Source organism: Pezoporus flaviventris, unplaced genomic scaffold, assembly GCF_033815535.1.
Source record: "Pezoporus flaviventris isolate CSIRO_AGI_PZ_B2104156 unplaced genomic scaffold, CSIRO_AGI_Pfla_v1 ptg000468l, whole genome shotgun sequence".
NCBI classification, from domain to species: Eukaryota; Metazoa; Chordata; class Aves; order Psittaciformes; family Psittacidae; genus Pezoporus; species Pezoporus flaviventris.
This window is the reverse complement of record NW_026893015.1, coordinates 203202-225383: the sequence shown is the minus strand read 5'-3', so window position 1 is coordinate 225383 and position 22182 is coordinate 203202. Positions and strand designations below refer to the sequence as shown.

At 53.2% G+C, this 22182-nt stretch overlaps 5 protein-coding genes across 5 annotated transcripts; 1 reads left to right on the top strand and 4 right to left on the bottom strand.

Moving 5' to 3' along the window:
* Positions 1-3320: 3320 nt before the first annotated feature.
* LOC133263805 (feather keratin 1-like) lies at positions 3321-3635 on the bottom strand. Its single transcript, XM_061443674.1, has one exon. The coding sequence runs from the start codon at positions 3633-3635 to the stop codon at positions 3321-3323; it is 315 nt and encodes a 104-aa protein (XP_061299658.1).
* A 3374-nt stretch (positions 3636-7009) lies between these two features.
* On the bottom strand, positions 7010-7324 carry LOC133263802 (feather keratin 1-like). The gene has a single exon (XM_061443670.1). It carries the CDS (start codon positions 7322-7324, stop codon positions 7010-7012), a length of 315 nt encoding a protein of 104 aa, XP_061299654.1.
* A 3696-nt stretch (positions 7325-11020) lies between these two features.
* LOC133263798 (feather keratin 1-like) lies at positions 11021-11353 on the bottom strand. Its single transcript, XM_061443667.1, has one exon. It carries the CDS (start codon positions 11330-11332, stop codon positions 11021-11023), a length of 312 nt encoding a protein of 103 aa, XP_061299651.1. The 5' UTR covers positions 11333-11353.
* Positions 11354-15984: 4631 nt separating this feature from the next.
* On the bottom strand, positions 15985-16673 carry LOC133263816 (feather keratin 1-like). Its single transcript, XM_061443684.1, has 2 exons — positions 16597-16673; positions 15985-16354 (listed from the first exon to the last, which is right to left on the bottom strand). Exons 1-2 carry the CDS (start codon positions 16671-16673, stop codon positions 15985-15987), a joined length of 447 nt encoding a protein of 148 aa, XP_061299668.1.
* Positions 16674-21016: 4343 nt separating this feature from the next.
* Positions 21017-21331, top strand: LOC133263829 (feather keratin 1-like). Its single transcript, XM_061443696.1, has one exon. It carries the CDS (start codon positions 21017-21019, stop codon positions 21329-21331), a length of 315 nt encoding a protein of 104 aa, XP_061299680.1.
* The last annotated feature ends 851 nt before the right edge of the window (positions 21332-22182 follow it).

Below are 22182 nucleotides of genomic sequence, written 5' to 3'. Positions count from 1 at the left end.
TGGCCCTGGCGGCAGCTTTCAAGTATTGGAGACCAAAGGCTTGGTGTTGATGGTGCATGTCAGGGCATTTGGCAGAACATGCAGCAAAAGCATTGGAGCGCTGGGGGTGTCATCATTGATTTCACCCTGTGGCACTCGTGTCTGTGGTTTGTGGGTTTCTTGCAGTGCTTCCTGATGCCTGAAATAGAGCTCATCCCTTTGTATCAGTGAGAAAATCAGGAGAGTGGATGGCACACTAATGGCTGGTCAGCCTGATCTGTGCCCAGTGTTAGGCTCCATTTATGTTTCTCAGATTTACAGGTCAAACTCTTCTGTTAGTTCAAGTTTATGTCCTAAGGTGATAATGACATACAAAGAAGAAATAAGAAACCGGGGCACTACCCATTTTTGCCCAGTGCAGGTTAAGTTTTAAATTCACTTCTTCAGCATCCATGTCATGACTTACATCTGAGTCTTCACAAAGTGTACTTATGAGCAAAAATATGTAATTACCTGCCAATGGTAAGAGCACTTGGTGCCCAGCCAAGTTGAACCCACCACAGAGCCCCATCTTCACAGAACAGGGTGACAGGCTTGTTCCTGCACCTCATCCCCATTGCCTTGTACAGGGCCTCATTGCGCCACTGTGGTGAGGATTGTGACTGCATAGTGGGGGCTTTCTATGTGACTCAGAGCAGAGGGATGGTGGCTTGCGTCCCCTGCAGAGGTGGTCCAAGCACACAGCAGCAGGGAAGATGGTTGTTCCCTAGACATCCTGCACTGTTGGACTGTGTAGTGAAGAGCGGCTGGTGTCCAAAATAGGCCCAAAGGCATCATTTGCGGACCCCATAGTGAGATGAGACCATGGCCTGGGGACTGTGATGTGAATGGAATGGGGACCATGAACCCAGGATGTCAGTGCAACAGGGACCCACACTGGAGTCAGAGGAGGATCCCAGAGCAATGAGGTTGGTGAGCTGGGCCCACTGTATGGGGTTATCCACAATCCTTGCAGCAAGGGGGTAAGGGGCCATGAATCCCTGTGTGGGTGGCCTTGGGACCCCTGCCAGATGTGCCCATGAGCCTGGGGCAACATCTTCAGAGGCACGTTCAGGGGAACGTTGTCATGTTCAAGATTGTTTGATCCATTCGGTGCCTCAAACTACTGTGTCACATTGTGGAAGCAACCCAGAAGCCTGTCTTTGATGCTAGTGGTGGCATACTTCCCAGAAGACATGGCCTTTTTGCGCTTACATGGATGACCTTCTGATCCCTGACTTAGTGCTGTGGGAAGTTGGACGAGCCTTGGTAGAAGAAAGGGATGGGAGGCATGAGAGGCTGGGATGGAGAAGAACTTTATTGAGGCAAGAGGAATTATGAAGAGGGGACCCCATATCCTCACAGCATTGTTTCACTGGTCTGGGCATTGGAGCTTTGCTGGCCATGATGGGCCTGCCCCTTCCATCGCATCCGGTCCCTCTCTGCCTTGCTGCCAGGTTTTGGCCTGTCCTTTCCCTTTGGATGTGCTCTGTTGTTGTCTTGGTGGCCTTTGGACTTGGAAGGTGTTCACCGGGTGAGTGCTTTTATGTGGAATTTTTTTGTTAGCCGTTATTCTGCTGTGGTGCCTTCCGTGAGAAGGTGCCTGAAGCTTTCTCCAAGTCCAATGGAGCCTGTGGGAAGGATTCACATAAGCTCATGGAGGGCTGTTTTGTGTGGCAGGGGCCCCAGAATGGAGCAGGTGAAGAGTGTGAAGAGGGTGGAGGGACAGAGACAATGTGGGGTGAAGTGACCACAGTTCCCCTTCCCATCCCTCTGTGCTGTTTTGGGCAAGGGAGTAAGTAATTTAGGAGGGAAGATGAACATTGAAGAAGGGAGAGGTTGGGGGAAGGTGTTTTAAGATTTGTTTTAATTTCTCATAGTTCTACTCTGACTTTTGATTTTGGTAAATGAATTTCCCTGAGTCAAGTCTGTTCTGCTGCCACTGGAAAGCAGTGAGTGATGTCCATGTTCTTACCTCAATTTGGGAGACTTTCATCTTCTCTCCCCTGTCCTCTTGAGGAAGAGGAGTGATAGAGCAGCTCAATGAGTGCTTGTTGCCAGGCCAAGCTCCACTCACGGAGCCCCATCTTTGCAGCAGAGCTGGCTCACAGGCTTGGTTCTGTACTTGTCCTCAGTGCCCCATGGAGGGCGTTGCTGAACGAAGTTGAGGAGGATTGTGTCCTAACAGCGGGGGCTTTCTGTGTGACCTCAGAGCAGAGGAGTGATGGCTTGGGGTTCCCTGCAGAGGTGGTCCAGAGACTCTGCAGCAGGGAGGATGGTGATCAGGAGATCCTCTGCATGGGGACTGCTGGGCATCTTGGTGAAGAGTTGCTGATGGCTTCGGGAAACTCCAACTCATCATTTGTGGACTCCACAGCAAGGTGAGATTAGGGCCTGGGAATTCTGGCATGTTTGGAATGGGGACCAAGCAGCCAGAAGGACAGTGAAAGAAGGACACACACCTGGGTCAGAGGAGGATCTCGGAGCAGGAAGGGTGGTGACCTGGGCACACTGCATGGGATACCCAAGGACCTTGCCGCAAGGGGGACGGGACCATGATTCTCTCAGTGGGTGGCCCTGGGACTACACCCAAATGGTCTCATGAGTCTGTGGTGGTTCCATCAGAGGCATGCTCATGGCAGTGTTGTCATGTTCAAGACTGTCTTTGAGCCAGAACTTGCTCAAACCTCTATCACGTTGTGAAAGCACCCCAGGTGCCAGCCGTTGTTGGTTGTGGTGGTATATTTCCCAGGAGAATTTTGGTGGCCTTTTTCACTCACACTGACGGCCTGTTGAGCCCTGGCTTTGTGCTGCGTGAAGTTGGAAGAGTCATGGTAGAAGAATGGGGAAGAGGTGTCAGAGGTTGGGATGCAGAACTTTATTGAGACAAAAGCATGAAAATACACAGGCATAAGGAGGAAGAGAGCTGAGGTGCAAGTATGGTGACCATGCACTGAGGTCTTCTGTATGCAGTGGATTTTGTCAGTGCAGTGAGGTCTTTCAGTCTTGACTGGGGAGAAACCCACTGGAGGTGCCCCGCTGGTAAGATGCTGGTGGGGCACACAGTACTGCACACAGCAGATGGGGTGGTGCGGAGAAGGAATTTGGAGAAGAGGAAGACATCCATGGGCCATGTTACCAGGAAGCCTGGTCGGGCCCCTTCAATGCTTGCTTTGTGCCACAAGAGAAGGAACTGCGGAAGGTGAACTGGTGTGCCAGCATTACCCCAGCTGTCTATCCTCAGTCCACGTCTTTCCTTCCAGAATGTATGTGAGTGTTTTCATGTGTGTTGTCAATGGCCCTTAGCAGATGTTGCAGCCTCTTCCACCACTGTAGCAGCCCAGGCCTCCGAAGCCGTAGCCAAGGCCGTAGCCGAAGCCCCCAGAGGAGACGGGCACTCCCTGGGCGCTGAGGACGTTGCCCACGGCAGCGGATGAGGAGGATCCGACGGCGGTGCTCTGGGGGAAGGAGCTGAGGATGGGTCCTGGCAGGGTGACCAGCACGGCGGGAGGCTGGATGACGACGCGGGAGTCCTCGCACTGCCTGACACAGGGCTCGTTGCAGCTGTTGGCCAGCGGGGTGGGTCCGCAGGGGCGGCAGAGGTCGTAGCAGGCCATGTCTGTGGTGTGGAGGGGCCCTGGGAGAGGGGAGGAGAGGAGAGGAGAGAAGAGAGGGTGTGGGGAGAGCAGAGGGCATGGGAGTGCGAGGGGCGGTGGTGCAGGAGGGCGAGGCAGTGGGGAGGCTGGTGTGGGGCTGTGGGGCTGGGGAGGCGTGAGGGGTGCTGAGGCTGGGGCAGAGCGTGCTGGAAGAGCCGGGGCAGGGGGGCAGGAGCAGAGGGCAAGGGGCTTGAGGCTCACCTTGTTGAGCGTGCAGGAGAAGGCGTCAGCAGAGGCGAGTGAGGGACAGAGGCTCTGGGCCGGCTTTTATGCTGGTCCTGGAGTGCCCGAGGGGGCTGAGACAGTCTTTGTGCATGACAGCATGTTTGTGCAAGCAGCTGGTGCATGGCAGATCCTTGCAGGTAATTACCTGTGGTTGTGTTTTCCTTCCAAGAATTCTGGAATTTCATGTCCTCCTATTGAGGACGTGTCCTTCTGGCCCTGGCGGCAGCTTTCAAGTATTAGAGACCAAAGGCTTGGTGTTGATGGTGCATGTCAGGGCATTTGGCAGAACATGCAGCAAAAGCGTTGGAGAGGTGGGGGTGTCATCACTGATGTCATCCTGTGGCACTCGTGGCTGTGGTTTGTGGGTGCGTTGTGAAGATTGGGCCCCACGTCCTTGCAGCCCCGGGGCTGTGCTGGCTATGAGAGGCTGCCCTTTCCTTTGCATTAGGTTCCTCCCTGACTTGCTGCAAGGTCAGTAGTCCTGTCTGTAGGCCTGTCCTTTCCTCTTGGGTGAGCTCTATGGGTGTCGTGGTGCCTTTTTATGCTTGTAACGTTGTACTTGTGATGGGTTCTTGCGTGAAAAGGGGCTGGTGTACAAAATAGGTTCAAAGGCATCATTTGTGGACTGCATAGCAGGGTGAGATCATAGCCTGGAGGCTCTGGTGTGTGGAATGATGACCCTGCATTCTGGATGTCAGTGCAACAAGGACCCACACTGGAGTCAGAGAAGGATCCCAGAGCAGTGAGGTTGGTGACCTGGGCCCACTGTATGGGGTTATCCACAATCCTTGCAGCAAGGGGTAAGGGGCCATGAAAACCTGTGTGGGTGGCTTTGGCACCCCGGCCAGGTGTGCCCATGAGGCTGGGGGCAACTTCATCAAGGGCACGTTCAGGGGAAAGCTGTCGTGTTCAAGATTGTTTGAGCCATTTTGTGCCTCAAACCACTGTATCACATTGTGGAAGCAACCCAGAAGCCTGTCTTTGATGCTAGTGTTGGCATACTTACCAGGAGAAGACTTACGGCCTTTTTCCATTTACATGGATGACCTTCTGATCCCTGACTTAGTGCTGCGGGAAGTTGGACGAGCCTTGGTAGAAGAAAGGGAGAGGAGGCATGACAGGCTGGGATGGAGGAGAACTTTATTGAGGCAAGAGGAATTGTGAAGAGGGGGCCCCATATCCTCACAGCATTGTTACACTGGTCTGGGCTTCGGAGCTGTGCTGGCCGTGAGGGTCCTGCCCCTCCCATTGCATCCGGTCCCTCTCTGCCTTCCTGCCAGGTCTCTAAGCCCATCTTTTGGCCTGTTCTTTGGATGTGCTCTGTTGTTGTCTTGGTGGCCTTTGGACTTGGAAGGTGTTCACTGGGTGAGTGCTTTTATGTGGAATTTTTTTGTTAGCCGTTATTCTGCTGTGGTGCCTTCCGTGAGAAGGTGCCTGAAGCTTTCTCCAAGTCCAATGGAGCCTGTGGGAAGGATTCACATAAGCTCATGGAGGGCTGTTTCGTGTGGCAGGGGCCCCAGAATGGAGCAGGTGAAGAGTGTGAGGAGGGTGGAGGGACAGAGACAATGTGGGGTGAAGTGACCACAGTTCCCCTTCCCATCCCTCTGTGCTGTTTTGGGCAAGGGAGTAAGTAATTTAGGAGGGAAGATGAACATTGAAGAAGGGAGAGGTTGGGGGAAGGTGTTTTAAGATTCATTTTGATTTCTCATAGTTCTACTCTGACTTTTGATTTTGATAAATGAATTTCCCTATATTAAGTCTGTTCTGCTGCCACTGGAAAGCAGTGAGTGATGTCCATGTTCTTACCTCGATTCAGGAGACTTTCATCTTATTCTTCTCTCCCCTGTCCTCTTGAGGAAGAGGAGTGATAGAGCAGCTCAGTGATGACTTAGTGCTCAGCCAAGCACCACTCACAGACACCCATCTTTGCAGCAGAACTGGGTCAAAGGCTTGGTCCTGCACTTGTCCCCAGTGCCCCAGGCAGGCCCTTGCAGGACCAAGGTGAGGAGGATTGAGACCTCACAGTGGGGACTTTCTGTGTGACCTCAGAGCAGAGGGAAGTCGGGTTGGAACCACCTGCAGAGGTGGTCCAGAGACTCTGAAGCAGGGAGGATGGCTGTCAGGAGACTCCCTGAATGGGTCCCTGATGGGCTTCATTTGTGAAGAGGTGCTGAAGGCTCGGGGAAACTCCAAGACATCATTTGTGAACCACATAGGAAGGTGAGACCATGGTCTGGGAACTGTGGTGTGTGTGGAATGGGGGCCAAGCAGCCAGGTGGTCAGTGCAACACTGACCCACACCTGTGTCAGAGGAGGATCTCAGAGCAGGAAGGGTGGAGATCTGGGTACACTGCATAGGATACCCAAGGCCCTTGCATCAGGTAGGGCGTGGGACAAAACCCAAATGGTCTCATGAGTCTGTGGCGACTCCATCAGAGGCATGCTCATGGCAGTGTTGTCATGTTCAAGACTGTCTTTGAACCAGTGCTGGCTCAAACCTCTGTCATGCGTGAAAGCACCCCAGGTGTCAGTCTTTGTTGATTGTGGTGGCATATTTCCCAGCAGAATCCTTGTGGCCTTTTTCACCTGTCCTGACGGCCTGTTGAGCCCTGGCTTTGTGCTGCGTGAAGTTGGAAGAGCTTTGGTAGAAGAAAGGGCCAGGAGGTGTCAGAGTTTGAGATGCAGGAGAACTTTATTGGGAGAAAAGCATGAAAACGTGTAAGCATAAGGAGGAAGAGAGCTGAGATGCAAGAAGGGTGACCATGCACTGAGGTCTTCTGTTTGCAACAGATCTTGTCAGAGCACCAAGGTCGTCTTGGCTTGACTTGGGATGAACCCATTGGAGGTCCCCCAGTGCTGTTCAGCCTTTGGTGGGGCAAGCAGTATTGCACGCAGCAGATGGGATGGTGCAGAGAAGGAATTTGGAGAAGAGGAAGACATCCATGGGCCATCTTACCAGGGCTGGCCCTTCCCTGCTTGCTTAGTGCCAGAAGAGAAGGAGCTGCGGAAGGTGAACTGGTGTGCCAGCATTACCCCAGACGGGCATCCTCAGTCCATGTCTTTGCTTCTAGAATGTACGTGAGTGGTTTCATGCGTGTTGTCAAGGGCCCTTAGCAGATGTTGCAGCCTCTTCCTCTGCCGTAGCAGCCCAGGCCTCCGAAGCCGTAGCCAAGGCCATAGCCGAAGCCCCCAGAGGAGACGGGCACTCCCTGGGCGCTGAGGACGTTGCCCACGGCAGCGGATGAGGAGGATCCGACGGCGGTGCTCTGGGGGAAGGAGCTGAGGATGGGTCCTGGCAGGGTGACCAGCACGGCGGGAGGCTGGATGACGACGCGGGAGTCCTCGCACTGCCTGACACAGGGCTCGTTGCAGCTGTTGGCCAGCCGGGTGGGTCCGCAGGGGCGGCAGAGGTCGTAGCAGGCCATGTCTGTGGTGTGGAGGGGCCCTGGGAGAGCAGGGAAGAGGAGAGGAGGGGAGAGGAGAAGATGGAAGAGAGGGTGTAGGGAGAGCAGAGGGCGTGGGGGTGCGAGGGGCGGTGGTGCAGGAGGGCGAGGCAGTGGGGAGGCTGGTGTGGGGCTGTGGGGCTGTGGTGCTGGGGAGGCGTGAGGGGTGCTGAGTCTGGGGCAGAGCGTGCTGGAAGAGCCGGGGCAGGGGGGCAGGAGCAGAGGGCAAGGGGCTTGAGGCTCACCTTGTTGAGCGCGCAGGAGAAGGCGTCAGCAGAGGCGAGTGAGGGACAGAGGCTCTGGGCCGGCTTTTATGCTGGTCCTGCAGTGCCCGATGGGGCTGAGACAGCCTTTGTGCATGACAACATGTTTGTGCAAGCATCTGGTGCATGTCAGATCCTTGCAGGTAATTACCTGTGGTTGTGTTTTCCTTTCAAGAATTCTGGAATTTCATGTCGTCCTGTTGAGGACGTGTCCTTCTGGCCCTGGCGGCAGCTTTCAAGTATTAGAGACCAAAGGCTTGGTGTTGATGGTGCATGTCAGGGCATTTGGCAGAACATGCAATGAAAGTATTGGAGAGGTGGGTTGTCATCAGTGATGTCATCCTGTGGCACTCGTGTCTGTGGTTTGTGGGTTTCTTGCAGTGCTTCCTGATGGCTGAAATAGAGCTCATCCCTTTGTATCAGTGAGAAAATCAAGAGAGTGGATGTGGCACACTAGAGCCTGGACAACCTGATCTGTGCCCAGTGTTAGGCTCCATTTATGTTTCTCAGATTTACAGGACAACCTCTTCAGTTATTTCAACTCTATGTTCTGAGGTCATAACGAAATCCAGTGAAGACACAAGAAACCAGGGCTCTACTCATATTTGCCCAGTGTAGGGTAACACATAAATCCTCTTCTTCAGAAGACAAGTCATAACCTGTCCTGGGTTCAGCAGTAGCAGTCATTTTTCTCCTCCTTGGTAGCTGGTGTAGTGCAGTGTTTTGACTTTCAGCTCGGGAACAGAGCTGATAACAAGGATGTTTTGGTTTGGCCAAGGACTTTGTGAGCCTCATGCTCTGCCAGGGGGGAGGGGAAGCCAGGAGGAAGCAGAGACAGGACACCTGACCCAAACTGACCAAAGAGCTATTCCATACCACAGCACGTCATGCCCAGGAGGTAACTGGGAGTTAGCTGGAAGGGCTGGGAGACTGCAGGGTTGGAGGAGGTATCGGTCGGAGCTTGGTCGGGCTGAGGGGGGCGAGTTATCGGTCAGCGGGTGGTGAGGAGTTGTATTCTGTTCCCTTGTTATTTCCTTTATCATTATTATCATTGGTGGTAGCAGTAGTGATTTGTGTTATACCTTAGTTACTAAACTGTTCTTATCTCAACCCGTGGGAGTTGCATTCTTTTGATTCTCCTCTCCGTCCCTCCGAGAGCAGGGGGAGGGCAAGAAAGGGGGGGAAGTGAGCGAACGAATTATCTGACTGGGTTTAAACCACGACAACCTACAACATCTAAGTCTTCTCATAGTGTACTTATGACCAAAAATATATAATTACCTGCCAGTGGTAAGAGTGCTCCTTCTTCCTGCTCTGTCATGGTTTCGATGTTACTTGTGTCACTCTTGGAAACACGAAAGCCTCAGCATTCCAGGAGCTGCTGGATCTGCTTCAAAAGCATTTAAGGGTTAGCTGATGCTTTGTACCTTCCAGATTGGAGGTTTGGTCTGATGCCTTTCCACAACGTAGTGGTTTCTGAGTGAACTGCCAGACAAAAGGTGATGTGCAGGAGACAGCAATTTCCAGGTGATAATGGCTGCATAATGACCCTACAGCCCTTTCTTGCCACGTGTTCTGCCTAAATAGTGCCTCATTTTGACCTCATGGCGCTGCACCCAGCATACCTCAGGCCCCACCAAAAGCTGGGGCAGCCAAAATCAGAGCAAGAGTTGAGTGAACAGTCACATGCACCCCAGGATGCGGTTTGCCCCCTTGTCTGCCAGGGCACACTGCTGACTCCTATTGAACCTGCTGCCAGGCAGCACCCCCAGGTGCCTTTCTGCAGGGCTGCTCTCCAGGAACTCCTCTCCCAGGCTGTGCTTGTGTCCAGCATCGCTCCATCCCAGGCGCAGAATCCAGCATTTGTGCTTCTTACATTTCATGCCATTGATGGTTGCCCAATGCTGCAACCTATCTAGATCCTCCTGCAAGACCTCTTGTCCTTCAGGAGAATCAACAGCAACTCCCAGTCCCATCAGCAAGCTTGTGAACAGTGCATTCAACTGCTGCCTGTAGAGGTGTGATAAAAATATTGTCCAGAAATGTCCCTAGAATGGAGTAATGGGAAATATTGCAGGTGACCCTTCACAAAGCACATCTAGCTCCATTCACTTTGAGACTTTCAGCCCTGCTCTTCAGCAGTTCTTTATCCAATGTATGGTGTACCTGCTCATGTCACATTTGAACAACTTGTCCAGGAGGATGTTGTGAAGGACAAGAGTTCAGCCAGGGCAGATGCCAAGTCTTGTTTGTGGGGAGAAGTGACCCCGTGTAGCAGGAATATCTGTGGGACCGATGGGTTAGAAACCGTCTTAGGAGAGAATGACGTTGTGGTCCTAGTGGAGCAGAAACGGACCATGAGATGACAACCTACCCTTGTAAGAAAAGTGCCCACGAAACTCCAGGGCTGCATTCAGAGGTGTTGCAGTGGGTAAGGGGAGGGCAGCATCCCTTGCTCATCAGAAATGTTGAGGAGAATGCCATGTGAGATTCATTTCTTGGTGCCCCAGTGAGGAAGGTCTTGGATTTTCTGGAGCAGAGGCAGTGCAGGGTCACCAAGAGACTGGAGGGTCTGCATCATCTTTCATAGAGAAGAGGCTGAGAAGTGAGCCAACCAAGAGAGAAGGATGTGCAGGGTGCCCATCATCAATGGGAATAAAGCCCTGATGGCAGGGAAAGAAGTGGTGGGAACCAAGCTCTTGTTACTGGTGTGCACATGCAGAAGAGGCCCTGGGTACAAGGGGAAAGAGATGGGATTGCATGGACAAACCAGGCAAGCCTTTTTGCCCGTGTGGAAGGGCAAAGAGTGGAAGAGGTGGTGGAGTCTCTGTGCTGTGAGCTACTGAAAACCCAACTGGCCATGGTCCCACACCTGCAGCTCTAGTTGTCCTGTTCATGAAAAGGGATTAAGTCAGCTCCTCTGGAGAGGTTCCTGCTGTTGAAAGTGATTCTGAGGAGACTCAGGCTGGGATGCTGGAAACTTTATTGAGACAAAAGAATGAAAATGTAAGAGCAGCAAAAGTACCAAGTGGAAGTGAAACAGCCTGAGGTGCAAGGAGTGCAACCATGAGCAGAAGACTTCTGCTTGCAGTTCTTCCTGCCCTGCAGCGCAAGCAGCATAGCAGAGGTCCTCCAGTATTCTTTGACTTGTAAGAAGGGGTTTGCAGCAGAGAGTCGTGGACACAGGCAAAGAGATGATGCCAAGAAGGAAGTCGTACAACAGGAGGAGGTGCAGGGGCAATATTTTCAGGCATCCTGGGCAGGCCCCGTGCCCTATTTCTTCCCTTGGTGGCTCGAGACGAGGAGCTGTGGACAGGAGGTCCCCATGTCAGGAACTGCACAGAACTGCATCCTCAGACCTTGCCATGTCTTCCATGGTGTGGGTGGCTGGCTTCAGGTGTGTTGTCAATGGCCCTTAGCAGATGTATCCCCTTCCTCTGCCGTAGCAGCCCAGGCCTCCGAAGCCGTAGCCAAGGCCGTAGCCGAAGCCCCCAGAGGAGACGGGCACTCCCTGGGCGCTGAGGACGTTGCCCACGGCAGCGGATGAGGAGGATCCGACGGCGGTGCTCTGGGGGAAGGAGCTGAGGATGGGTCCTGGCAGGGTGACCAGCACGGTGGAAGGCTGGATGACGACGCGGGAGTCCTCGCACTGCCTGACACAGGGCTCGTTGCAGCTGTTGGCCAGCGGGGTGGGTCCGCAGGGGCGGCAGAGGTCGTAGCAGGCCATGTCTGTGGTGTGGAGGGGCCCTGGCAGGGGAGAGGAGAGGAGAGAATGGAAGAGAGGGTGTGGGGAGAGCGGAATGCATGGGGGTGCGAGGGGCGGTGGTGCAGGAGGGCGAGGCTGTGGGGAGGCTGGTGTGGGGCTGTGGGGCTGGGGAGGCGTGAGGGGTGCTGAGGCTGGGGCAGAGCGTGCTGGAAGAGCCGGGGCAGGGGGTCAGGAGCAGAGGGCAAGGGGCTTGAGGCTCACCTTGTTGAGCGCGCAGGAGAAGGCGTCAGCAGAGGCGAGTGAGGGACAGAGGCTCTGGGCCGGCTTTTATGCTGGTCCCCGAGGGGCGGGACATCCTTTGCGCATGGCAGCATTTGTCAGCAAGCAGCTGGTGCGTGCCACAGCCTGGCAAGTCATGAGCTGGGGCGTGTTCTCCTTCCCACAGTGCTCCCTTTGCATGTCCTCCTGGTGAGGACGTGTCCGTCCGGCCCTGGCAGCAGCCTTGAAGTGAGAGTAGGTGTTTGGGACCATTTGCATGGAAGATGCCTGTCAGGCTGTTCTGCAGATACAGCCATGGCCTTGGAGACGTGGGGTGTCATCACTGCGGTCATTCCGTGGCACTTGTGTGTTGTGGTTTTTGGTGCCTTGTGAAGAGGTGGCTCCATGTTCATTGCAGCCCTGTCGGGCTGGTCTGGGCTCTGGAGTTTTGGTGGCATGAGGGGCTGCCTCTTCCATCCCATTTGTTCCCTCCCTGCCTTGCTGCTAAGTGCCTTAGCTTGTCTTTAGGCCTGTCCTTTCCCATTGGGTGAGCTCTGTGGGCGTCAATGTGGATCTCCTGGTGCCCTTTGTGCTTTTATGGTTGTAGCTGGAGAAAGCTGGCTTCCTGCTTGGGGTTTTGCCCTCCTAATGATGTTCCAGGGGGTGGTGCTGAGGGCAGGCCTAGGTTGCCTCTTTGTTAGAGCAGGCTTGTCCTGCTAGCCCAGGTTCAGTGTTGTTGAGGCCTGTGATGTGGGGATTCCTGACAGTGCCGTAGAAGTCGTGTGTTGGCCCCTCTCTAGTGCTTCCCTGATGAGGGGTTGGCACATTTTCAGTCCGGACTCTGGTGTGACGCATTGCTAGATGTGGGGCACCTCACAAAGGCAGTTGTGGTTCTGGAGAGCCTGTGAGGATGTCAGTGGAAGAGGTGTTAGGGAGCAGTTGCCAGTGGAATCGTGCACCAGGTTTGTGATCTTTGCCTGGGGTAGTGCCACTGCGTGACGCCATTTCTCTGCTCAGTGTTGACAGGTGAAAGTTGATTTGGAGATTAAAGAGGGGTTCGGATGCAGACATGCTTTACATGGCCACAGAGGTTGGGCCCTGTTAGTGGTGGATTCATGCTGGTGGGTTGATGCCTGGCAAGGCCTGCCCCAGTTCATCCAAGGTGAGTGTTTTGCAGGCTGATTGTCAGGTGAGCTGTTTTGTGGTTGGGGAAATTGAAGGGAGGTCAGAGGGAGAGCTTTTGGACTGGATGCATGGAAGTCCCTGGGGCATGAAGGTAACCAATAATACTGAGGGAGCTGCCTGTAGTTCTTGGGAGGTGTGTCTTATGTATCTTAGGAGAGTTAATAGTGCCTGGAAGTGGTTCCTGAACAGGAGGAAAGAGCTGAATGGCCTCTTCTTTTGAAGAAGACTAGGAAGGCACAACTGGGAAGCTAGAAGGTCTTGAGTCTGATCATGTTCCCATAGAAGGTGATGTAGGAAGTCTTCCTAGAAAGGACTGTGAATGTCTTCCCAGGAAGGACAAGAAATTGAGATGAAGTTCTAGCATATATTTGCAAATGGTAAATCATGCTTGATTGAACTCTGTCTCCTCTCCATGGGAGTGCCCATCATTGTGGATGAGGAGACAGCCATAGCTGGTGCTTACCTTGAATTTCTTTGTAAAGTCTTTGACCCTTTCACCCCTCACATGCTCATCCACAAGCTGACAAAGTACCTTTTGTGTCTGGTGCCAGTGCACTGGGCTTCTGCGTAGTTGAAGGGCTGAGCCCAGCAGCTTGTGATGAGTAGCACAAAGTCCATTTGAGGGCAAGTCTCAAGTAGTGTAGCTCAGGAGTTGTACGTGGGGCCAGCCCTGTGCCACATCCTCCTTAAGGACCGGGCCAATGTGATGGAGTGACCCCACAGCAAGTGGTCAATTCATAGTCCTCATTTTGAAAAAGCTAGAAAGAAGAGCCGGGCTAACTACAGGCTGGTCAGCGTCATCTCTGTGCCAGAAGAGAGCATGGAGCAGATTCTCCTGGTAACTATGCCAAAACACTTGAAAAAGGGAGAGGTCATCACTGACAGCCAGAAGGGCTTCACAGTGGGTGAATTCTTCCCGACAAATTTGGTGTCTTTTTATGAGGGGTTACAAGTTGTCCAGGAGGATGTTGTGAAGGACAAGAGTTCAGCCAGGGCAGATGCCAAGTCTTGTTTGTGGGGAGAAGTGACCCCGTGTAGCAGGAATATCTGTGGGACCAATGGGTTAGAAAACATCTTAGGAGAGAAGGCCCTTTGTGGTCCTGGTGGGGAACAAAGGGACCGTGAGATGGTAACGTACCCTTGTAAGAAAAGGGTCCACCAGTCTCCAGGGATGCTTATTGAGGAGTGTTGCAGTTGGTAAGGGGAGGGGACCATGCTTTCCTCGTCAGAAATGTTGAGGAGAATCCCATGTGGGATTCATTTCTTGGCTCCCCAGTGAGGAAGGGCTTGGACTTTCTGGAGCAGGAGCAGTGTAGGGTCACCAAGAGACTGGAGGGTCTGGATCATAAGAGGCTGAGAAGTGAGCCACCCCAGAGAGAAGGATGTGCAGGGTGCCCATCATCAATGGGAATAAAGCTGCTGATGGCAGGGAAAGAAGTGGTGGGAACCCAGCTCTTGTCGCTGGTGTGCAGAAGAAGAGGCCCTGGTGTGCTGGTGCAGAAGAAGAGGCCCTGGGTACAAGGGGAAAGAGATGGGATTGCATGGGCAAACCAAGCAAGCCTTTTTGCCTGTGTGGAAGGGCAAAGAGTAGAAGAGGTGGTGGAATCTCTGTGCTGTGAGCTACTGAAACACCAGGTGGCCGTGGAGCCATGAATGCAGCTCTAGTTGTCCTGTTTAAGAAAAGGGATTAAAGCACCTTCTCTGGAGAGGTTCCTGCTGTTGAAAGTGATTCTGAGGAGACTCAGGCTGGGATGCTGGGGACTTTATTGAGACGAAAGAATGAAAATGTAAAAGCAGCAAAAGCACCAAGTGGAAGTGAGACAGTCTGAGGTGCAAGGAGTGCGACCATGAGCAGAAGTCTTCTGCTTGCAGTACATTTTGGCAGAGCACTGACCTCGTCCTTCCCTGCAGTACAAGCAGCATAGCAGCGGTTCCCCAATAGTCTTTGACTTGTAAGAAGGGGCTTGCAGCAGAGAGTCCTGGACACAGGCAAAGAGATGATGTGAGGAAGGAAGTAGTACAACAGGAGGAGGTGCAGGGGCAATATTTTCAGGCATCCTGGGCAGGCCCCGTGCGCTGTTTCTTCTCTTGGTGGCTCGAGATGAGGAGCTGTGGACGGGAGGTTCCCATGTCAAGAACTGCCCAGAACTGCATCCTCAGACCTTGCCTTGGCTTCGAGAGTGTGGGTGTCTCCTTCCCACAAGCCTCCCTATGCATGTCCTCCTGTTGGGGACGTGTCCATCTGGCCCTGGCTGCAGACTTCTAGTGCCAGTGTGAAGGGCTGGGCCAGAGGCTTGTGGTCAGCGGCAGGACAAGAAGTTCTGGGCGCAAGGGAAAAAAGGTGAAATTCCGTGGGCAAAGAAGGAAATCCTTTTTAGTGTAAGGAAAGTCAATGAGTGGAAGAGGTTGTGAAGTCTCCAAGGTGGAAACTACTGAAAGCCCAACTAGTCTAAGACAAGCTGCTGTAGCTGGACACTCTAGCTACTAAGTCTGAGTTAGTCAAGTGTGTGCTGGCACTAGGACACTTCATCCAAGGTATGTAGAGGGGAGCGTTATCACATCCAATCATTTCTTTGAGCCATTCATGAGCACGTGTCTTGTTCTGGAAGGCCTCCACCTGCCACTGTGTGTTGTTGTTGGGTGTCCTGGCATTTATCCAAGGAGATGACTGGTGCCCCTTTTCCGCAGACCCTAATGGGCTGTAGAGACCTGATTTTTGATGGGTGAAGTTGGAAGAGCCTTGGTAAAAGAAAGGAAGAGGAGGCTTCTCAGGCTGGGATGCAGGAGAACTTTATTGAGGTAAAAGAGTGAAAAAATAAAAGCAACAATTAGGAAGGAGAAGGTCTGATGTGCGAGTGACCCCTTGCCAAGGTCTTCTGCTTGCAGGAGACTATGCCAGAGTATCAGGGTCTTCCTGCCTTGCAGAAGGAGCAGATCCATGTAGCTTCCCCCAATGGTTTTTGCCGTTTGAGATGTTTTTCACAACAGAAAGTACATGACATCGCCAAAGGAGCAATGAACAGAATGAAGAGGAAAAAGCAGAGTATCTATGCAATATGACTCAAAGAGGCTGGTCTGGCCTGCAGCCCTGCTTCTTCTCCTGGTCCCTTGAGATTAGAAGCTGTTGTGGGCAGGTCCACTCATCAAAACCAGCAGAGACGTGCATCTTCAGGCCATGTCTTTGCTTCTTGAATGTACGTGAGTGGTTTCATGTGTGCTGTCAATGGCCCTTAGCAGATGTTGTATCCCCTTCCTCTGCCGTAGCAGCCCAGGCCTCCGAAGCCGTAGCCAAGGCCGTAGCCGAAGCCCCCAGAGGAGACGGGCACTCCCTGGGCGCTGAGGACGTTGCCCACGGCAGCGGATGAGGAGGATCCGACGGCGGTGCTCTGGGGGAAGGAGCTGAGGATGGGTCCTGGCAGGGTGACCAGCACGGTGGAAGGCTGGATGACGACGCGGGAGTCCTTGCACTGCCTGACACAGGGCTCGTTGCAGCTGTTGGCCAGCGGGGTGGGTCCGCAGGGGCGGCAGAGGTCGTAGCAGGCCATGTCTGTGGTGTGGAGGGGCCCTGGGAGACTAAAGGAGAGGAGAGGAGAGAATGGAAGAGAGGGTGTGGGGAGAGGAGGGTGTGGGGAGAGGAGGGCATGGGGGTGCGAGGGGCGGTGGTGCAGGAGGGCGAGGCAGTGGGGAGGCTGGTGTGGGGCTGTGGTGCTGGGGAGGCGTGAGGGGTGCTGAGGCTGGGGCAGAGCGTGCTGGAAGAGCCGGGGCAGGGGAGCAGAAGCAGAGGGCAAGGGGCTTGAGGCTCACCTTGTTGAGCGTGCAGGAGAAGGCGTCAGCAGAGGCGAGTGAGAGACAGAGGCACCGGGCCGGCTTTTATGCTGGTCCTTGAGTGCCCGAGGGGGCTGAGACAGTCTTTGTGCATGACAGCATGTTTGTGCAAGCAGCTGGTGCATGTCAGATCCTCACAAGCAATTAGTTGTGGTTGTGTTTTCCTTATTGCAATTCTGTGATTTCATGTCCTCCTGTTGAGGACGTGTCCTTCCGGTCCTGGCGGCAGCTTTCAAGTGGGAGTATGACAGGTCAAAAGCCTGGTGCCCCTCTGGCTTCTTCTTGTAGCTGGAAGGAATGGGACCACCTTCTTAGAGTAATAGCCTTTGGGGCCATCCCTGTGGGTGGTGTTTCAAGCAGGTACAGGAGGTCTTTTTGTGTGAGCAGGCCATTGTTCTGGTAACCCTAGTTCATGTCTGGAAATCCCTGTGATGTGCATAACTCTGCCAGGCTCCCCAAACTCTTGTATTTGCTCCTCTGTATCAGCTCCATTATTTTGAGCTGACACATTTTTAGCCTGGGCTCTGACGTGACACGTTGCTTTACGTAGGCACATCAGAAGGGTAGGTGAGTTTCTGGGTGAGTCTGTGAGTGTGTTGAGAGGAGGAGGGGTGTTAGGAGCATCAACCTGGGGAGTTTGATGGGCCAGGGCCTTTAAGATACTTACACTGGGGTAGGTACAAAGGGTGAGGTCACTTCTCTACAGAATATTTAATGGGCAGAAAGTGGACTTGAGGATTGATGAGGGGACTAGGGGTGAAGATACCATGCTGAGGCTGAGTCCTGTTGGTGGTGGCTGCATGCTGATAGCTTAATGACTTCCAAGGCCAGACCTAATTCAACAAAGTTGAGTCTGTTATAGGCTGATTGCCAGGTGAGCTGTTCTAGCAGATTAGGGAAATGAAAGGAGGTAGGAGGGAATGCTTTGGGACTGGACGTATGAAAGTCTCTATGGTATGACACTTCCTAGCCACAAATGTTGAGGGAGCTGGCTGATGCCCCTGGGGGGCCCATCTTGATTATTTTTGAAAGTTGATAGTGCTTGGGTTCTTTCTCTGAAAGCTAGAGGAGAACTCACAAAGCTCCCCTGTGTTGAAGAAGATAGTAAGGAAGAACAGGGAAAGTAGAGGCTGTTGAGTCTGATCTTATACCTGTGGAAAAGGGTCAGTGCAAATAATTCCAGAAACAACTGCCAGTGCCATGAAAAACAAGAAAGTGATGGGGAGTTCAGTGTGGATTTGCAAAGTGAAAATCATGCTTGATTGATCTCTGTGTCTCCCACATGGACGTGAGTAGATTTCTGGATGAGGAGACAGCCCTTGCTGGTGTTTACATAATATTTTTATTAAACTTTTGATGCTTCAAAGGCCTGGGATGTGTCGTGGTTTAAACCCAGACAGGTAATTCGTTCACTCACCCCCCTCCCTTCTTTCCCTCCCCCTACTCCCGGAGGGACGGAGAGGAGAATCGAAAAGAATGCAACTCCCATGGGTTGAGATAAGAACAGTTTAGTAACTAAGGTATAACAGAGATCACTACTGCTACCACCAATGATAATAATGATAAAGGAAATAACAAGGGAAGAGAATACAACACCTCAGCACCAGCTGACCGATAACTTGCCCCCCAAGCCCGACCAAGCTCCGACCGATACCTCCTCCAACCCTGCAGTCTCCCAGCCCTTCCGGCTAACTCCCAGTTACATCCTGGCCATGACGTGCTGTGCTATGGAATACCTCTTTGGTCAGTTTGGGTCAGGTGTCCTGTCTCTGCTTCCTCCTGGCTTCCCCTCCTCCCTTCCAGAGCATGAGGCTCACAAAGTCCTTGGCCAAACCAAAACATCGCTATCAGTTCTGCTCCCAGGCCGAAAGTCAAAACACTGCACTGCACCAGCTACCAAGGAGGGGAAAAATGACTGCTACTGCTGAACCCAGGACAGGATGCTAGGGCAGAGGAAGAGTCATCAACATCTGCTAAGGGCCTTTGACAGCACCCTGACAACCACCGACAACACACTGGAAGCAATGCAAAGGACTGAGGATGCACATCCATACTATTCCTGGCACATATATCTGCTGTCCACAGGTTCTCAAGGCACCAAGAAAGGAAGCAGAGCCTGGGGCCAGTACGTGCTGCCTGGTGACATGCTCCATGGACCTCCTCCTGCTCTCTCACTTCCTTCTCTGCATCAACCATCTGCTATATCCAGTACTGTTTGGCACAACCAGCATCTCACAAGCTAAGAAAGATTCAGGGGACCTTTAGTGGGCTCCTTCCAATTCAGGACAGGAAGACCTTGGTGCTCTGCCAAAATCTACTGCAAACAAGAGACCTCAGTGGATGGTTGCTGTACTCACACCTTAGACCATCACTACCACCTTATGCTTGTATGTTTTCACTCTTTTGCCTCAATAAAGTTCTCCTGCTTCCCAGCCTGTGACATCTCCTCTCCCTTTCTCCTACCAAGGCTCTTCCAACTTCACGCAACACAAAGCCAGGGCTACACAGTGACTCAAACAGTCTTGAACATGACAACACTCATCTGCGCATGGCTCTGATGAAGTTGCCCCTGTCTCAGGAGCACATCCGACAGGGGTCCCAAGGTCAGGCACACATAGTCCATGACACCTTACCCCTTTCTGCAAGGACCGTGGTAACCCCATACAGTGTGCCCAGGCCACCACCACTCTGCTCTGGTGCTCAGTCTACCTCTGACTGGTTCCCTCCCTCTTGGTGCTCCTGCCTTTCCACTTTTTTTTTTTTTCAATAAAGTTCTCCTGCATCCCAGCCTCAGGCCCTTCCTCTTCACTTTTTCCCCAAAGGCTCGTCCAGTCGCACCCAGCACAACAACAGGGCTCAACAGGCCAACGGGGTGGGTTGAAACAGGCATCACCAGAGCTCTCTTGGGAAGCATAGCACCAGCAACACCACCCACTGCACTCAGGGAGATTCCATCACATCACACCAGCTCCTTGCCTCTGTAAACAAATGCTTGGAAACATTTATGCGCTTCCAGCCATGCCTCTGTCGCACGTTCTTCATATGTTCTGTGTTACCTCTGCCTGGTGCCTGCTAACCTACTCCATCACTCCTCCTCTGCAAACAGATAGAGAAAATATGACAAAAGAGTCATGGGTCAAGATATCCACCAAGTGGTTCACCTTTCGTCATCACCTCTCTCTGCTTTAGAGACAAGGTTATTGATTGGGACACTATCAAATGCTTTGCACAAGTCCAGGTATATGACAACAGTACATCTTCCCTTAACCACCAATGCTATAACCCCTCACAGAAAGACACCAAACTTGTCAGGAAGGATTCACCCACTGTGAAGCCCCTCTGGCTGTCAGTGATGACCTCTCCCTTTTTCAAGTGTTTTGGCATAGTTACCAGGAGAATCTGCTCCATGCTCTCTTCTGGCACAGAGATGACGCTGACCAGCCTGTAGTTAGCCGCCCCTCGCACCCCCACGCACGCCGCTCTCCCCACACCCTCTTGTCTATTCTCTCCTCTCCTCTCCTCTCCTCTCTTCTCCTCTCTTCTCCTCTCCCAGGGCCCCTCCACACCACAAGTAGGCAGCCCCCTTTCTCCAGCTACAACCATAAAAGCACAAAGGGCACAAGGAGATCCACATTGACGACCACAGAGCTCACTCAATGCGAAAGGACAGGCCTAAAGACAAGCTAAGGGACTTAGCAGCAAGGCAGGGAGGGAACAAATGGGATGGAAGAGGCAGCCCCTCATGCCACCAAAACTCCAGAGCCCAGACCAGCCTGACAGGGCTGCAATGAACATGGAGCCACCTCTTCACAAGGCACCAAAAACCACAACACACAAGTGCCACGGAATGACCGCAGTGTTGACACACCACGCCTCCAAGGCCATGGCTGTATCTGCAAAACAGCCTGACAGGCATCTTCCATGCAAATCGTCCCAAACACCAACTCTCACTTCAAGGCTGCCGCCAGGGCCGGATGGACACGTCCTCACCAGGAGGACATGCAAAGGGAGCACTGTGGGAAGGAGAACACGCCCCAGCTCATGACTTGCCAGGCTGTGGCACGCACCAGCTGCTTGCTGACAAATGCTGCCATGCGCAAAGGCTGTCCCGCCCCTCGGGGACCAGCATAAAAGCCGGCCCAGAGCCTCTGTCCCTCACTCGCCTCTGCTGACGCCTTCTCCTGCGCGCTCAACAAGGTGAGCCTCAAGCCCCTTGCCCTCTGCTCCTGCCCCCCTGCCCCGGCTCTTCCAGCACGCTCTGCCCCAGCCTCAGCACCCCTCACGCCTCCCCAGACCCACAGCCCCACACCAGCCTCCCCACTGCCTCGCCCTCCTGCACCACCGCCCCTTGCACCCCCACGCCCTCCGCTCCCCCCACACCCTCTCTTCCATCTTCTCCTCTCCTCTCCCCTGCCAGGGCCCCTCCACACCACAGACATGGCCTGCTACGACCTCTGCCGCCCCTGCGGACCCACCCCACTGGCCAACAGCTGCAACGAGCCCTGTGTCAGGCAGTGCGAGGACTCCCGCGTCGTCATCCAGCCTCCCGCCGTGCTGGTCACCCTGCCAGGACCCATCCTCAGCTCCTTCCCCCAGAGCACCGCCGTCGGATCCTCCTCATCCGCTGCCGTGGGCAACGTCCTCAGCGCCCAGGGAGTGCCCGTCTCCTCTGGGGGCTTCGGCTACGGCCTTGGCTACGGCTTCGGAGGCCTGGGTTGCTACGGCAGAGGAAGAGGCTGTGACATCTGCTAAGGGCCATTGACAACACGCATGAAACCACTCACGTACATTCGAGAAGCAAAGACATGGACTGAAGATGCATGTCTCTGCTGGTTTTGATGAGTGGACCTGCCCACAACAGCTTCCAATCTCAAGGTACCAGGAGAGGAAGCAAGGCTGGGGGCCAGACCAGCCTCTTTGCATCATATCGCATAGATCCTCCTCTTTTTACACTTCTTCCTGTGCATCATTCCTTTGGTGATGTTCAGTACTTTCTGCTATAAAAAACATCTCAAAGGGCAGAAAACACTGGGGGAAACTTCAGGGATCTGCTCCTTCTGCAAAGTAGGAAGGCCTTGAAACTCTGGCATAGTCTTCTGCAAGCAGAAGACCTTGACAGATGGTCACTCTACTTGCACATCAGATCCTCTTTGTTCCACTTGGTGATTCTGACTTCTCAACCCTTTTTCCTCAATAAAGTCCCCCTGCATCCCAGCCTGAAAAGCCTCCTCTTCTTTTCTTTTACCAAGGATCATCCACCTTCACCAATCAAAAGTCAGGTCTCCACAGGCCATTAGGTTTGGTGGAAAAGGGCCACTAGTCATCTCCTAGGATAAATGCCAGGACACCCAACAACAATACACAGTGGCAGGTGGAGGCCTTCCAGAACATGACACATGCCCATCCAAAGTCTCAAAGAAATGATTCGATGCGATAACGCTCCCCTCTGCATACCTTGACTACCAGCACACACTTGACAAACTCGTTAGAGTTAGTAGCTAGAGTGTCCAGCTACAGCAGCTTGTCTTAGACATGGACAGTTGGGTTGTCAGTAGCTTCCACCTTGGAGACTTCACAACCTCTTCCACTCATTGACTTTCCTT

What these genes read in the sequence shown, in the direction of transcription:
- LOC133263802 (XM_061443670.1), bottom strand. Translation starts at nt 7,324, where the DNA reads ATGGCCTGCTACGACCTCTGCCGCCCCTGCGGACCCACCCGGCTGGCC.
- LOC133263798 (XM_061443667.1), bottom strand. Translation starts at nt 11,332, where the DNA reads ATGGCCTGCTACGACCTCTGCCGCCCCTGCGGACCCACCCCGCTGGCC.
- LOC133263816 (XM_061443684.1), bottom strand. Translation starts at nt 16,673, where the DNA reads ATGCACAAAGACTGTCTCAGCCCCCTCGGGCACTCAAGGACCAGCATA. An exon ending in CCGGTGCCTCTGTCTCTCAC is followed by an intron (nt 16,355 to 16,596) that starts TCGCCTCTGCTG and finishes CACACCCTCTCT; the next exon opens with TCCATTCTCTCCTCTCCTCT.
- LOC133263805 (XM_061443674.1), bottom strand. Translation starts at nt 3,635, where the DNA reads ATGGCCTGCTACGACCTCTGCCGCCCCTGCGGACCCACCCCGCTGGCC.
- LOC133263829 (XM_061443696.1), top strand. Translation starts at nt 21,017, where the DNA reads ATGGCCTGCTACGACCTCTGCCGCCCCTGCGGACCCACCCCACTGGCC.